The 14032-nt window shown below is 46.7% G+C and overlaps 1 protein-coding gene across 15 annotated transcripts in view; it reads left to right on the forward strand.

The window, feature by feature from the left end:
• The window catches only part of TTPAL (alpha tocopherol transfer protein like), a 36659-nt gene extending 23375 nt beyond the window's left edge, over window positions 1-13284 (forward strand). For 4 of the 15 annotated variants that reach the window (XR_011530824.1, XR_544160.2, XR_011530825.1 and 1 more), the window contains exons 2-6: window positions 1702-2161; window positions 4797-4990; window positions 6465-6575; window positions 8729-11169; window positions 12796-13284. Coding sequence is in view for 8 of the 15 variants with exons in the window: in XM_008515621.2 (XP_008513843.1) it covers window positions 1717-2161; window positions 4797-4990; window positions 6465-6575; window positions 8729-9007 (1029 nt within the window). In the remaining 7 variants the exon portion in view is untranslated. Of the gene's footprint in view, window positions 1-1701; window positions 2162-4796; window positions 4991-6464; window positions 6576-8728 lie in introns of all 15 variants that reach the window. The other 11 variants (XM_008515621.2, XM_008515613.2, XM_008515617.2 and 8 more) reach the window with 3 other exon arrangements.
• Window positions 13285-14032: the final 748 nt, after the last annotated feature.

The raw sequence follows: 14032 nt of genomic DNA on the forward strand, positions 1-14032 counted from the left end.
GATGAAGTAGCATCTAATTGGACTTGAGGGTGAATCAGTCAGATGAAGAACCGGAGGAAGAGCATGCTAGTGGGAGGAAACAGGATGTGCACAAGACAAGAAAACACATCTTTGGGAGGAAGTGAAAGAAGCTGGGTGGGGCTGGAGGTTAGAATGCAAGGAATGAAGTGGGCAGACCTAAGATTGAGAGGCAATGACCTGGTCTCTCTGGCTGGGGGGAGACTGGCAATGTGCAAAGACCCCAAGATGGTCCCTGCCTTCCTGGCTGAGCTCAGAGTGGGGGATCATCGACAGCCCATGGACGGGAGCTTGGGCTTTGGAACTGGGCTGCCCTGCTGCTACCTTATTCCTGGGATATCTAAGGCAATTGCTTTGTTTTTGTTTTTCCTTCAGTAAGTGTGTTGGTTCACTTCTTCTAAGAAGCAGACACTAGGATGCGATTAGCCGTGCAAGACATTTATTGGAGGCAATGCCTGTGAAGCATAAAAGGAAGGGGAGCTGGAGAAGTCAGGGAGAATCTTCAGGCAGCCGTGCGAGTCTGGCCCCTGTGAAGGAGGTTTGGGCAGGAAGTCTCAGACTGGAGTGCATTTCCATGAAAGGTTCAGCCAGGCCAGGCTGGTAGGGCATCCTCTAGGCGAAGTTGCCTGTTAGAGGAGGCGTGGGTCTCCCTCAGTCACTGGCTGGGGGCAGTCTGGAAAATATAGCATCCACTGGATGATGGATCCAGAGGGACAGCAGCTGAGGCCATCCGCCAGTTATGCTCCACCCCAACAGAAGATCTGATCAGCTCAGTTTCGTGGCCATGATAAGTCACATGTGTATGGTAAAAAATTAAAACAGCAGTGAAAAGTCTCTCTCCCACCTTAAATGTCCAATTGCCCAGTTCAGTTCCCTGGGAACACTGGTAACAGTTTCTTTTTATCTCCTTCCAGAAATTTTAGGTGCATTCATAAGTGTATATGTGTATATATTTAAAAAACATAAATGTGATTATTTTATGCACACTGTTCTGCAGTTTACTTTTTCCTTAATATGTCAATTCATAAAGATCTGCCTAAATTCCTTTTCATAACTGAATGGTATCCCATTCATATGGTAATACTATTTAATCAGTCTTCAACTGGTATGCAATTAAAGTGTTTCCAGTCTTTTGCCATTATAATCAATATTTGTAATCATCATCTTTGTGTATGCGTTTTGCGTACACTTACAGGTATAGGTCCTAGAAGTGGAATGCTGAGCCAAAGGGTATGTGGTTTTAAATTTGGTAGATACTGACAAGCTGCCTTCTAAAGAGGCTGTGCCAATTTATTCTCCCACCCGCAGCAAGCATATCAGAGTAATTGTTTTGTATTTTTGGCAATCTGAATTTCAAAGTTGTTTTAATTCACATTTCTTTAATTATGAGTTAAGTTGAGCACCTGTTCATACATCTGTAAGCAAGGCCGTGGTGTCTGCTGAGGAGTGTGTCTCTCCTGCCCTAGCTGCCTGGGTGCCTCCATGGAGATTCTAACTTCATTCGGCCTGGGGTTGCACCTGGGTGCCTGGTTCAGCTCCAGTTCATTCTCCTGCTTGAGAACCACTGCTCTGAAGTTACTTGGCTTGACAAAAACATTCGTCTGCCTACATCATGATGTCCTGGGGTTTGAAATGAGCATCGCTGGGCTTTATTAACTCCACTTGGGGCTTCTGTTTTGGCAGGAATCCTGGTAGCTAATGTCAGAAGAAAGTGACTCTCTGAGAACCAGCCCTTCTGCGGCCTCTCTTTCTGAAAATGAGCTGCCGGCACCGCCCGAGCCTCCTGGCTATGTGTGCACTCTGTCAGAAGAACTGGTCACCAAAGCCAGGGAAGAGCTGCAGGAGAAGCCGGAATGGAGACTTCGAGATGTCCAGGCCCTCCGTGACATGGTGCGGAAGGAGTACCCGAACCTGAGCACCTCTCTCGACGACGCCTTCCTGCTGCGCTTCCTCCGAGCCCGCAAATTTGATTATGACCGGGCCCTGCAGCTCCTCATTAACTACCACAGCTGCAGGAGAAGCTGGCCCGAAGTCTTCAATAACCTGAAGCCGTCGGCCTTAAAAGATGTCCTTGCTTCTGGATTCCTCACCGTGCTGCCCCACACCGACCCCCGGGGCTGCCATATCCTCTGCATCCGCCCAGGTATTGCCCTAGGCTGTTCCAGGGGGTGTGTGTACAGTTTGGGACATGTCTGTCCAGCATCCTCTCTCCCTTTCCTATTCCCTTTTGTCCCCTCTCTGTCTTACTCAAGGCTCTTTTGATGGCAGATGACAAAAACCTGCTCAACCAGGCTTAAGAAAAAAGATAGGATATAGTCTAAGGAGACAGGAGCATCTCACAGAACCAGAGAGCTCTCATAGGCCCTGGAACCGAGAACCAGAATCTGGTTCATTCCCCCATCAGGAACTAAGACAAAGACAGCCTTTCTCCCTGTCTCTGCTTCTGTGTCTCAGTCTGTGCATCTCTCTGGGCCACACGTTTCTGCTGCCCTTTGCATATCTCCTTCACACTTCTCTCTATAGACTGGCTTTTGCTGCCTCTGTGTACATGGCTAGCTCTGGCACCCCTCAGCTCCTAGGTTTACCTGGCCACCCAACTAAGTTCCTTCAATGCAAATTCCAGATTTCTAGGGTTGAGAATCTGGCAGGCTGAGAAAGCTGCCCTGGTCATAGGATACAGGTGGGGCTGCCAGGACCCCTGCCCTCCACGACTTCCCTCCTTTGTGAGTAGGTCAGGTACAGACATCAGTGAAATGGTGTGGGCTGGGCAGATGCCTGGAAAGATGTCTGTGTACCATGTGCCTCCTCCAACTTTTCTCTCCTTTCTTCTACTTTGTTAAGCCATTGAAAGGACTCACAGATTCACCTTTTGATCTGAGCACTTCATGAGGGTAATCAGGACACCTTATGTTTCTTTGGCACAGTAGTTTTCAATTGGGGACAGCTCCCCACCCACAAAAAGTATTTGGAAATGTGTAGGGACATTTCTTGGTTGACACAATGACTAGGGGATGCTAGAACTCAAGCTTTCTGATTCTTCTTCCTCTTCTCTTCCGTGACACTAGATGCATTATAATCTCAGGACGCTTCTCCACTCCACCCCTGGCCTCAATGTTGTCCATCAGACAGAGCTGAGACAAAATTTGAAAGTAAGATTTCAGTGTTCTTCCCAGCCGAGCCAGGAAAATGAGAACGTGCCGATAGCCCTCCTTCGCGCGTGCGTACAGACTCCTCCTGGAGGGAAGCCTGACGGGGCAGGGAGGACGGCGTGCACCTTCCTCTGCCTTTGAGCCCCACATCGCCCTTGCCTTTAGCCACTTACCAAACCCTCTCTGGGGCCTAAACCGTGCTCTTGATCCTTTACTGTGTACCAGGCACGGTGTTAACTGCATTACCTGCTGTTTTGGGCACTTTCCAATATTAGAGGTGTTTATTTTAAAATCAGCAATGCCGTGGAGATTTCAGGGCACCAGGAGACCTAGAAACCATTTGACGAGTGTTTCTGCTGCTCCTCTGCACTCAACACATAAGACTATTACAAAACAGATATTACCACGCTGGTTTCAACCCTTTGCTTGTGAGATGAATTTTTTCCCCTTGTCTCTGGAGCAGATCTAGAGCCCTCCCCACCGTCTCAACCTTTTAGGAGGGGGCATACACAGAAGGTTTTGTTTCCACTGGGTGTGGGCTTTGCCTTCTTCTAAGTGCTTTTGAGACATATGTGATTGAAAGGATGACATCCAGTTATGTAGAAGCAGGTTTAATTGGCAGCAAGATTAGACAGCAAGCTGGCACAATTTTTGGACAAGGATTTTTTTCATAGGAATTTTGCACATTACATATCCCATTGGTGGAAATTATGTGGAGTTTTATCTTTCTAAGAAAGGGACAGACAGATCTTGGTGGGATTTTCTTGAGAATAGTGGTTAATGGTCAAAAGTGGTCATTTTCATGTTTTTCCCAAAGAGAGGGAAGACTCCTTAAATATATGGGGAGTATTAAAGGAGCATCCAGCCTGGAAAGGGGAGTTTGCTCAACCTACAGCATTGGGAAGCCGTCTCCATCTCTGCTGTCCTCAGCATGGCTTTTCTCAGGCCAGCTCCTGCCTCATGGCGCCCCTGAGTCTCAGGCTCCCAGCCTCACCACTACAAGAGGGAAGAGATCTTCTCCTTTCAAAGGGCTAGGGTCCCAGGATTGAGTCCCCTTGGCTCTGCTTGACCTGGCTTGGATCACACACTGTGCCCAGGAGGATGTAATACCCAGATTGGCCAAGCCCACCTCTGGAGCCAGGAGCTAAGTCAATTTTACCCAAACTACATGGCTAGTGTGGGAAGAGGTGGTTCCCTAGGGAAAATCAGGGTGGTGTTATGAAATAAAGGGGCATATCTGATGGCAGAGGCACAGATGTCCATTAAGGGAAGTATTATTATGCCATTCTACTTATGAGGAGATGTAGGCTCAGAGTGAGGAAGTAACTTGCCTAAGGTCACACAGCTGTTACCATTCAAACCCCAGGTTGTCTGACTCCATAGCACATACTTTTAACCTCAACACTCGGTTGCATTTCCATTTCAGAATGTGATGCTCTGTTTGGAGTTAAGAAACATTAGCTGCTGCTTAAAGGGGCCCCTTTACTAACCTAAGTAGAGTCATGCTAGTAGAATATCTTTCTCTTCCATTTTTAAACGACAGTTTTAACAAAGAGATAAATCTTAGCCTGTCTGATTACTTGTTTGTATTCATTTCTGTAATATACTGTTCATTTCTTATGACCTTAGACAGATGGATACCGAGCAACTATCCAATTACGGAAAACATCCGAGCCATATATTTGACCTTAGAAAAACTCATTCAGTCTGAAGAAACCCAGGTGAATGGAATTGTAATTCTTGCAGACTACAAAGGAGTGAGCTTATCAAAAGCATCTCATTTTGGCCCTTTTATAGCCAAAAAGGTGATTGGCATCCTTCAGGTATGGCCCGTATTTGTCACACGCCTGTTCTGTGCTTGTTTTGGCTTTCCCTGGGGCCCTGTCCTTTTGCTTCAGATTCTGCATGATACACAAACCCCACTTCCCACTGCTACAATCAGAAGAGTACAGAAGCGTCATGGGGAAAAAGGTAAAAGTCCTCTTTACCCCTCATTCTCATCAGGGTCCAGTAGTTTTTGAGGTGCCTTCAGTCTGGACAAGACCAGCTTTAGGGCGGGAGTCCAAACACCAGAGAAATGCTTTCTGCATTTTTGTGTGTGTGTCCAGGAGACAGAGGAGAAACTCTCCTAACAGATGACACTGAGCAATTGTGCTTCTGCCCGAGGCGATCGAGCCTCCTGCCCTTTGTGGGACCTGGCGGCATGGAGCACTGTTGGCCAGATGCTTTCATACCTCACGTCCTGTGCTTTAGCCGGAAAGTTCCTTACCTACCTTCACAGTGTTTAACGGTTTGCAGAGCTCTTTTACAGTCATTGTAACCCATTTGGTCCTTCAAGGAATCCTCTGAGACACACAAGGCAAGAATTATTTTTCCTTTTTGACAGATGGGGAAGCTGAGGCCCAGAGGATATAGCCCGGCCCAAGCTCACAGCTCAAACAGGTTGACTCCTCCTTCATTCTGACCCAGCCACAGGGGTGCTGTCTCTTGTCACCTGTGGGGCACCAGAGATAACAACAGTTCTCCTCATTGAATTCCACAGTGTGTTTGGGCCCCTACTGTGCACAGGCTGATTATTTAAACATCAATGTCACATTAGGTCATTATCGGAAATTTGAATTCTGGCTTTGAGCCAATACTCTGGCTTTCCTCAGCTTCCACTCTTCTTTTGGTGCCCCTGCTAAATACTGTGCAGATTCAAGTGTCAGGATAACGAGTTTGGATCAGTGTTTTTCTAGTCCTGTAAGATGACCTGGGGGACAAAAAAAAGTTCCAAGGTTAAATAAGTTTGGGCAGTGTGGGATAAGAAGTCTTTCTTGTGAATTTCGCAATAAACATTTGCTTATTGAAAGCTCTGAACAGTCCTGCAGTTAAGGAAACCTGTTTGACTATGTTAGTCTCCTCTTTCTCAAACTTAGTTATCTACCATAGAACCCTTTTTTGCATCACACCTAGTAACACCCAGGGAAATACACTTTGGGCAACACTGATCCAGAAGGTTTCCTATTTGCTCGATCCATCCATACAGACTCAGACCGTTTTTGCTACAAGAAGAGCAGCTCTCCATTTGTTTGCCTAACTCTGTTCTAACCCAGCTCTGGGTCCCAAGAGGCTCTTCCCCTGAGGCCTGTCTTCCTGTTTCGCCCCGACGTGGGCTGTCATTGAGGAGGCCGTGAGAATCAGACCACACTGATGTTGGGGCCTAAAATGAAGAAGATTTAAGTGGGGAGGCAGGCTGTGGAAACACAGTTTGCAGATACTCCACATCTTCTAACGTTCCCTTCCCTTTCCCCACAGGATGGTTTCCCCATTCGGATAAAAGCAGTCCATGTAGTGAATGAACCTCGAATATTTAAAGGCATTTTTGCCATCATCAAACCATTTTTGAAGGAGAAAATTGCAAATAGAGTAAGTGATGATCCTATTGACTTAAGATACTTTTTTTTTTTGCTCCTTTATTCGTGACAAGTATCTATAAATTTATTGTGACATCAGTAAACTAATCTTAGTTTATTATTTTTGCCCTGGGACTACTAATTTGGAAAGAATGGGATTACAGAAAAAATAAATGAACAATCCTTTCTGTGAGAGGAAGATGAAATTAATAAGAATATAATATATGACAGTAGAGAGAGCAGAGGCAGGATTGTTATCACAAGAGCTCCCTTGCTCTGTCATCATTTAGACTTTTTCATATCCTGGCCTGGGCATTGGGAGCCAACACTGCATTTTATGTTCAAGAGGACGTGGAGGAGGGTAGTCATTGGGCAGATAGTTCAGAAGAGTTCTGGCGATTTCTTACCACAGCTCCCTGGGATTTAAAAATGCTATTTAAGCCTTTGCACTTACATAATTTCTTGTCTCTCTGTATAAAGTTTGTGGAATAATTCAAGTTTATGAAATATGTGAGTTTTTTAGCTTAACTTGTATTTAAGAAAGGATAGATGACACTTTAAAAGATGGTCTTCCTTGGGGCCAGCCCTGTGGCTGAGTGGTTAGGTTCGCGCGCTCCGCTGCAGGTGGCCCAGTGTTTCGTTGGTTCGAATCCTGGGCGCGGACATGCCACTGCTCATCAGACCACGCTGAGGCGGCCTCCCACATGCCACAACTAGAAGGACCCACAACGAAATATACAACTATGTACCGGGGAGCTTTGGGGAGAAAAAGGAGAAAAATAAAATCTTTAAAAAAAAAAAAAAAAAAAAAGATGGTCTTCCTTTCTGACCCAGAAGAGCCAGTTCTCTTTTAACCTTTCCCAGTACCAAAATGAAATGGGGTGGGTGGTATTTTTCTCCTGCTTTCCTGGCCCTAGGAACATTGTGGTCATTCGATGACTCAAGACTCAGTCTTGAATTTTGTGCTCTCTTTCAGAGAGGAAACAGAGAATCTCAAGGTTGCAAGGGAGGGAACTTAAAATCCAGATCCAGATTCCCAGACCCTTTGCCTGGAGATTTTAGCTCAGCAGTTCAGGAGTAGAGCCCAGGAATCTGTGCTTTTAAAATCTCCTTAAGTGATCCTGATGCGCAGTTAGGTTTGAGAATCACTAATTTAGTGGCCTCCCTGCCTGGGTTTGAACCCATGTTGGTTCCTGGAGATCCTGTTAGGAGCCTGCTTTCATCAAAGCAGCCTTTGGACCAGGTCCTTTATATCTGTGGAATGACCTTATTTGTGGCGCATAATCTTGTTCATTTGGTCCTTCCTACATTCGTTCATTCATTTAAAAATATTTATACTATGTGCACCTATGTTGTAGATGAACAAAATAGACCAAAGTCTCTGCCCCAGAAGCTGACATTCTAGAGAAAGGCACAGACAATGGATTATGTATGTTTTCTGGTATTAGAATGTGCTAAGTGCTATGGAGAGAAAGAAAGCAGAGAAAGCGGATGGTGAGTGCAGGGAGGGGAAAGCTTGCCATATTCAGTAGGGTGGTTAGAGGTGGCATCACTGACAAGTCGGCATTGGAGCAAAGACTTGAAAGAGCGGAGTAGTGAGCCTGACAGATCTCTGGGGGACCAGCAACAGCACAACCGTGAGGTGGGAGCATGCCCGGCATGCTGGAGGAGCAGCAGGGTGAAGTGGGAGGAGGGGGAGGCAGAGAAGGAACAGGGGCAGACTGTGACAGGCTCTGTGGGCCACTGTTGGACTTTGGCTCTTAGTCTGTGTGAGCTAGGAGCACTGGAAGGTTGTACATAGAGGAGTGATGTGACCTGACTGACATGAAAAGAGCTTAGATTGTGGTGGGACAAGGGTGTGAGCAGGGACACCAGGTAGGAGGCCAGTGTGGGAATCTAGGTGAGATGTGAGGGTGGCATGGTACCATTAGGGGGCAGCGCAGTGGTTGGATTCTGGATATATTTTGAAGGACCAGCCAACGGGCCACAGGGTATAAGAAGAGAATCAAGGATCCCTAAGCTTTTTGAGGAACTAGAAGGGCCAAGTTGCCATCAACTGTTCCTTTATTCATTCAACACATAGTTATTTGAGCACCTAGCACAAAGGAGGTTACGAATTACTGATTAACCTAAGGACATGTGTGTTTTCATCTCATTCCCCTTTAGTTTTTCCTCCATGGGTCTGACCTGAATTCTCTCCACACAAACCTTCCAAGAAGCATTCTCCCCAAAGAGTACGGGGGCACGGCCGGAGAGCTGGACATCACTGCCTGGAACGCGGTGCTGCTGGCCTCTGAGGAGGACTTTGTGAGAGAGTTCTGCCCACCTGACCCCGCCTGCGACAACATCCTGGGCCAGGCCCTGCTGCCCGAGGGGGTGACCTCAGATGCGCAGTGTGATGACTCCATGAGGGCTGTGAAATCACAGCTGTACTCCTGCTATTAGCCAGGTCCCTGTGGGTCTCACCATCTTTAGATCCTTTCCTTTTTTCCCTGGAGGGGCACAAGGAGAATCTAAGGTGCCATGGATTCGATCCTGCTCCCTGTAATTAAACTGCAGCATGGAGGAAAAGCCTGGAGAGCTCTGAGGGTGAGCCGTGGGGTAAGCCCTTGGTTACTTGAATTACTCTGTGTAAGACATGGAAAATGTCCCCTCGTGATTCCCAAACATTTGGAATCCCAGTTTACAACCATTAATCTGGAAGCTGTATCTGGTTCTTACACATCTCAAAGCCAGAAGAATCAGGACTAAAGTCACTTTGATCCTACGTCCCAGGAGAAAACCACCTGATTGGCCAGGCGGCACACTCCCCTGAAACAGTTTGGCCAAGCCTGCAAGGTGGCCACACGTGAGACTCGGGGAGTCTGGCGTCTTTCACATGAACCCTAAGTACAGACCCCTGTTGCTCATCCGGAAACTTCAAGTTGGAGGTACGGGTCCCAGTTGCCATCACTGGGTTTGAAAAGCACCTTAACTGAATCATACAAGCATCAAGACATAAGCAGCACTTCTAGATCCAATTCGGGAACCGGAGACTTCAAGCACCTCTGGGATTCGTTGGTTGAATCTTGCAATAGAAACAAGTTTTCCCAAACCCATAAGCCTTAGCCTTGGTTCTCAATAGAATCATACGGGGCCCTAGAAGTATGTGATTTTACTCGTCCTAAAATACTAGAAGCCAAGCCTATGTTGCTAAAAGAATTCTGGCTTAAGAATTAAGAGAGCTGGGCTCCAGCCTCAGATACGTGACTGTGGCCAAGGCATGGGCTTCTGCAGGCCTCAGCTTTCTCATCTGTAAAAAGAGGCTGGATGAAATGATGCCCAGGGCCCTTCTGGCTGCTGAGGTTCTGAGATTTGGTTTAGTTATTGAATGTTAGACGTCGGTTTTCTGCAAGATGACTCTCTAGATGCAAGTGGTTGGATCCTGTTTTTTGTGGGCCTTTCCAAGAGGGATGTGTCTCCATTTGGCCCTGCCTTTAAAGAAACCAGTATGCATATTCTTGGGACCCAGCGATACCAACTTCCTTTTCATAGTGAGGGTTAAATTTGAAAAGGATGGCTTTTGTGAGGGCAGGTGAGATGACCAGGATCTTGTATGAATTCCTTCCATCCCTGAGACTCTGGCAGTATTTTGTAACCCTGGCAATGGGGAATGGTCAAAGTACTTGGGATTCTTAAATTTTGGTCTCTGGAAATGAAGGCAAGGGCAGGTTATTGCTGAGTCACTTCTGGAGCCCCTGCCCTCCGAAACCCACCTGAGTTTTTCTCTCTGTGTGGGTGAACAAACTAGTCTGTCCAGACTGAATGTTAGTTCTGCATTTCAGCACTTTAGACCCTTCCTATTGAGAATTTAGCCTTAGCCCAAGCATCAAATTAGGTGGTTCATCTGGTGGCTTGACCTATTGCCTCTCATATTCATTCCATGCAAATTATGGTGTTAAAAAGTGACAAGTACTGTGTTGTGTATATACCTTCTCCGTGCACTTGTCAGACCACCAGGCAAGGTGGACAGCTCAGTTAGGAAGAGAACTGTGCTCTGAAATTCAAGGGCCAGCCTGTTGTTAATAAGCTGTTCATCTTTATAGCACTTTTTAAAATATTTGGAGAAGCTGGTGGTGGGAGTTACCTCATTAGTGCCAATTCTGAGGAAAGCCCTTTTCACCAGAGATGCTAACCCTGGATCCTCTAGGAACCTGGCTGAACTGGAAGTGCCAAAACGCACAGCATACCCCTGGCTGCCTCTAGTTTCATCTGACAATGACAGTATGACCAGCATTGCTGAACAGATCTAAGCAGAATGGCTAAAGTAGAGAGTTCAGAACCAACTGCCTACATGGGAGAACTGGTTAGAGGCTTTCTTGGGTTCCAAAGAGGAAAGAAAGATTAAAAATCAAAAAAAGGCTAAACAAATAAATCACTCAGCCCCACCAAGTTTCCAAGGTTTAAATTCTGCATTGCATTCCTGGCCAATTGCCTTTGTCTATGGACAACATAGAGATGGCGAAGCTCAGAGAAATATCTCAAAGACCAGGAAGGATGTTGCTCAGGCCTTTCCAGTTGGACCAAGCAGCCGTTTCATTCAGCTTCTGGAAGGATCCAGAGCCAAGGTTTGTTTGCCTCCCAGAGCTGCTGTGCTTTGTTTTGACTCCAAAGAGAGATCAAATAGTTTGGACCCTAGGAAGTTTGAACCAAGCTGTGAAAGCAGGACCTCCCCTGGGTGAGAATCAAGGCAAGTCTCTGCGTGGCTGCACCAGGCGACTGTATAAAGTTGCCCCAGCCGGGTGGGGGGTGGCCAAGGGAGCACAGTGAGCGGTCCTCAGTAGCGGGCACAGTGACAGAGCACACCAGTGAACATCAGAACTGGGACTGTTTTCCTGCAGAGAAAAGCTCTGGCCCATTTCACAAACACCTCAAATTTAACTTTTCCCTAAATTCAGGCTAGTATCGTGTAGGGAAGCGAAGGGAATAGTAAATTAGGAGACCTGAGTTCCAGCTTTACCTTGCTGTGTGGCCTTGGATGAGGCACTGAACACCCTTGAGTCGTCATATGATAAAGAGGACCTAAACGCTGAGCTCTGAACCCTCTGTTCCTGGCATCAATTGGCTTCACTGCCACAGGGACACTGTCCCACATCTCTTAAAGTCCCCCCTCCCCCTGAGTTATTTTTTTTTTTTAAAGCTTGGCACCTGAGCTAACATCTGTTGCCAATCTTTTTTTCCCCCTTCTTCTTCTTCTCCCAAAGCCCCCCAGTACATAGTTGTATATTCTAGTTGTAGGTCCCTCTGGTTGTGCTCTGTGGGACACCACCTCAGCATGGCCTGATGAGCGGTGCCACGTCCACGCCCTGGATCTAAACCGCTGAAACCCTGGGCCGCTGAAGTGGAGCACGCGAACTTAACCGCTCGGCCACAGGGCCGGCCCCTGGGTTATTATTTAGGAAATTTAGGTCTGAATGAATTAACACCTAAAGCTTCCAAATGAATCCGTAAGCTTAGGTAATATGGAGGTTTTCTTCCTCCTCTTCTCCTACATAGAATTCTAGAAAATTGTGCCTCTTCCTGGAATCCTGTTCTACTTTCCCAGGGAAAGGCTGCAAGAAATCTACAGAAACAGTCAGAAGTGCAACCCTGGCTTCCGGTCTTGAGCTCCTTCTTTGCCCTTGGCGAAGGTGGCTTTAGCTCCCTCATACTCCATCCTGCTTTCACGAGGAGCCACCTGTCCTTAGAGGTTTACAAAAACTTCAGCTCACAAGATACTCCAGTTTTGCCAGAAAGAGTTAGGGCAATCAGGCATTTCCCTGAATTCCTGAGAGAGTGCGCCTTTCAGAATTATCCTAGATGGGCAGTTTCTTGAAATCCCATTTGATTCTCAGATCAGTCGTGGGATTACTTTTTCATTTGGTTAGGCAAAAGCTGTTGTACTGTTGTGGCATTAGAATAATACCTCATTTTGAAGTTTTCAGCTTTTAAGGTTTTCCTTTGAAACTTTCACTTAGGAAGTGAAATGAGAGCTAATGGTACAGGTGTGGCTGTCCCATGGCATGAGAGGTGTGGAGGTACCAAACAGAAACATATTGACAGTTTAGGAAAGATGTGAGCTCTGGTAATGCCTCTCAGTTTTGGGATCTGTTAATTTTGTAAATCTAAAGTGAATTCCTTTCTGCTCTCCTGACTCAGAAATGGTTTGCTTGAAATGCCAGTAACAGGCATCAGAGTCAAATATTCCCCCACAGAACTTACTCCATGGGAAGACCCAGTGGATCCGTGGATGAGAAGCCAGTGACGAATTTACTGTTTGCCAGCTTGCTGCTCTTCCTTTCATCCCGCTGGGTGGCAAGTTTAGCCGGGCACAGCTGCCCCGGAGGAATCTTGTGGATATGCCTCCGTCTCTTGGCCTATCAGTGGGGACCTGTTACAGGTGAAATACTTGGAACCTCTCTGGGGCCACGAGCCTCTGCCACCACTCTGATGGGGGGGAGGTGGGCTAATCTTCTGTCCAGACTTTGGGGTACCATTTCAGCCACTGGTCACATTCCTCGCTTCAAACTGAAATTCAGTTTGGCTTTGACTATAGGGACACGTGATGGTGATTCATCTACTTCAGTGTTTGTTTCGACCAAAAGTTTATTTTTCTAGTGCATTTTCTAAGTCAAAGTGGTGAAAACATGTAATTTTAGTATGCATGACTGAGTCTTAAACAATAAAAATCCCTGTAAGGTTGAGTGTGTTGAGTTCTTCTGTGACAATGAGTTTGAGGTCTTATCATTCCAGGTCGGATGGCCTGGGCAGTGCCTCCCTCCAGGTGAGCCCTCCAGGGAGGGGCACTGGGGCAGCACAGTGCATTCTGCAGATGGTGGGCTGGCTGCCTCTGAAGATCACGTGCAATGAGAAGACACCAGGGTGGAGAAAGAAGAACGGCGCCAGATGCACACGGTGGTAGAGATGATATGCATGTCCTTCCTGGACCTAACAGTTCCTGAGTGCTCATGTGAGCCGGGCGTTGATTAAGTGCTTCACATACAGAATCTCATTTAATCTGCAAGCACACTTAAAGAAGTAGTGGTATTGCCTTTGTGGGGAAAGTGAGGCAGAGAAAAGTTAAGCAGCTTGCCCAATGACACACAGCTTCAAGTAGTAGAGCTGGGATTCAAAGCCAGGCAGTCTGACTGGAGCCCACGATTTCCTCCTGATGGTTGGAGCGAGGCTGTGCTCTTATTGCTATTAGCCCATAGACAGAGCATAGAGGGAAAGAAGGGAGGAATTTTTTATAGAGTGAGACAGCGTCAGTCTAAAAATTGGCTTGTTTTCTAGCTTCTCAGAAAATATAAAGTAGAGGTTCTTAACCTCTGAATCTGAACCCAAGTTTGAATGGAACATTTTTCAAGAAGTACATGTAAGTCAACTCAGACTCCCTGAGGGGTTACTAGGGTGTGGCTTGATCAACTCTGCTCCCAGGCACACTTAGCTTTT

This window comes from Equus przewalskii, chromosome 21 (assembly GCF_037783145.1).
Source record: "Equus przewalskii isolate Varuska chromosome 21, EquPr2, whole genome shotgun sequence".
Classification (NCBI taxonomy): Eukaryota; Metazoa; Chordata; class Mammalia; order Perissodactyla; family Equidae; genus Equus; species Equus przewalskii.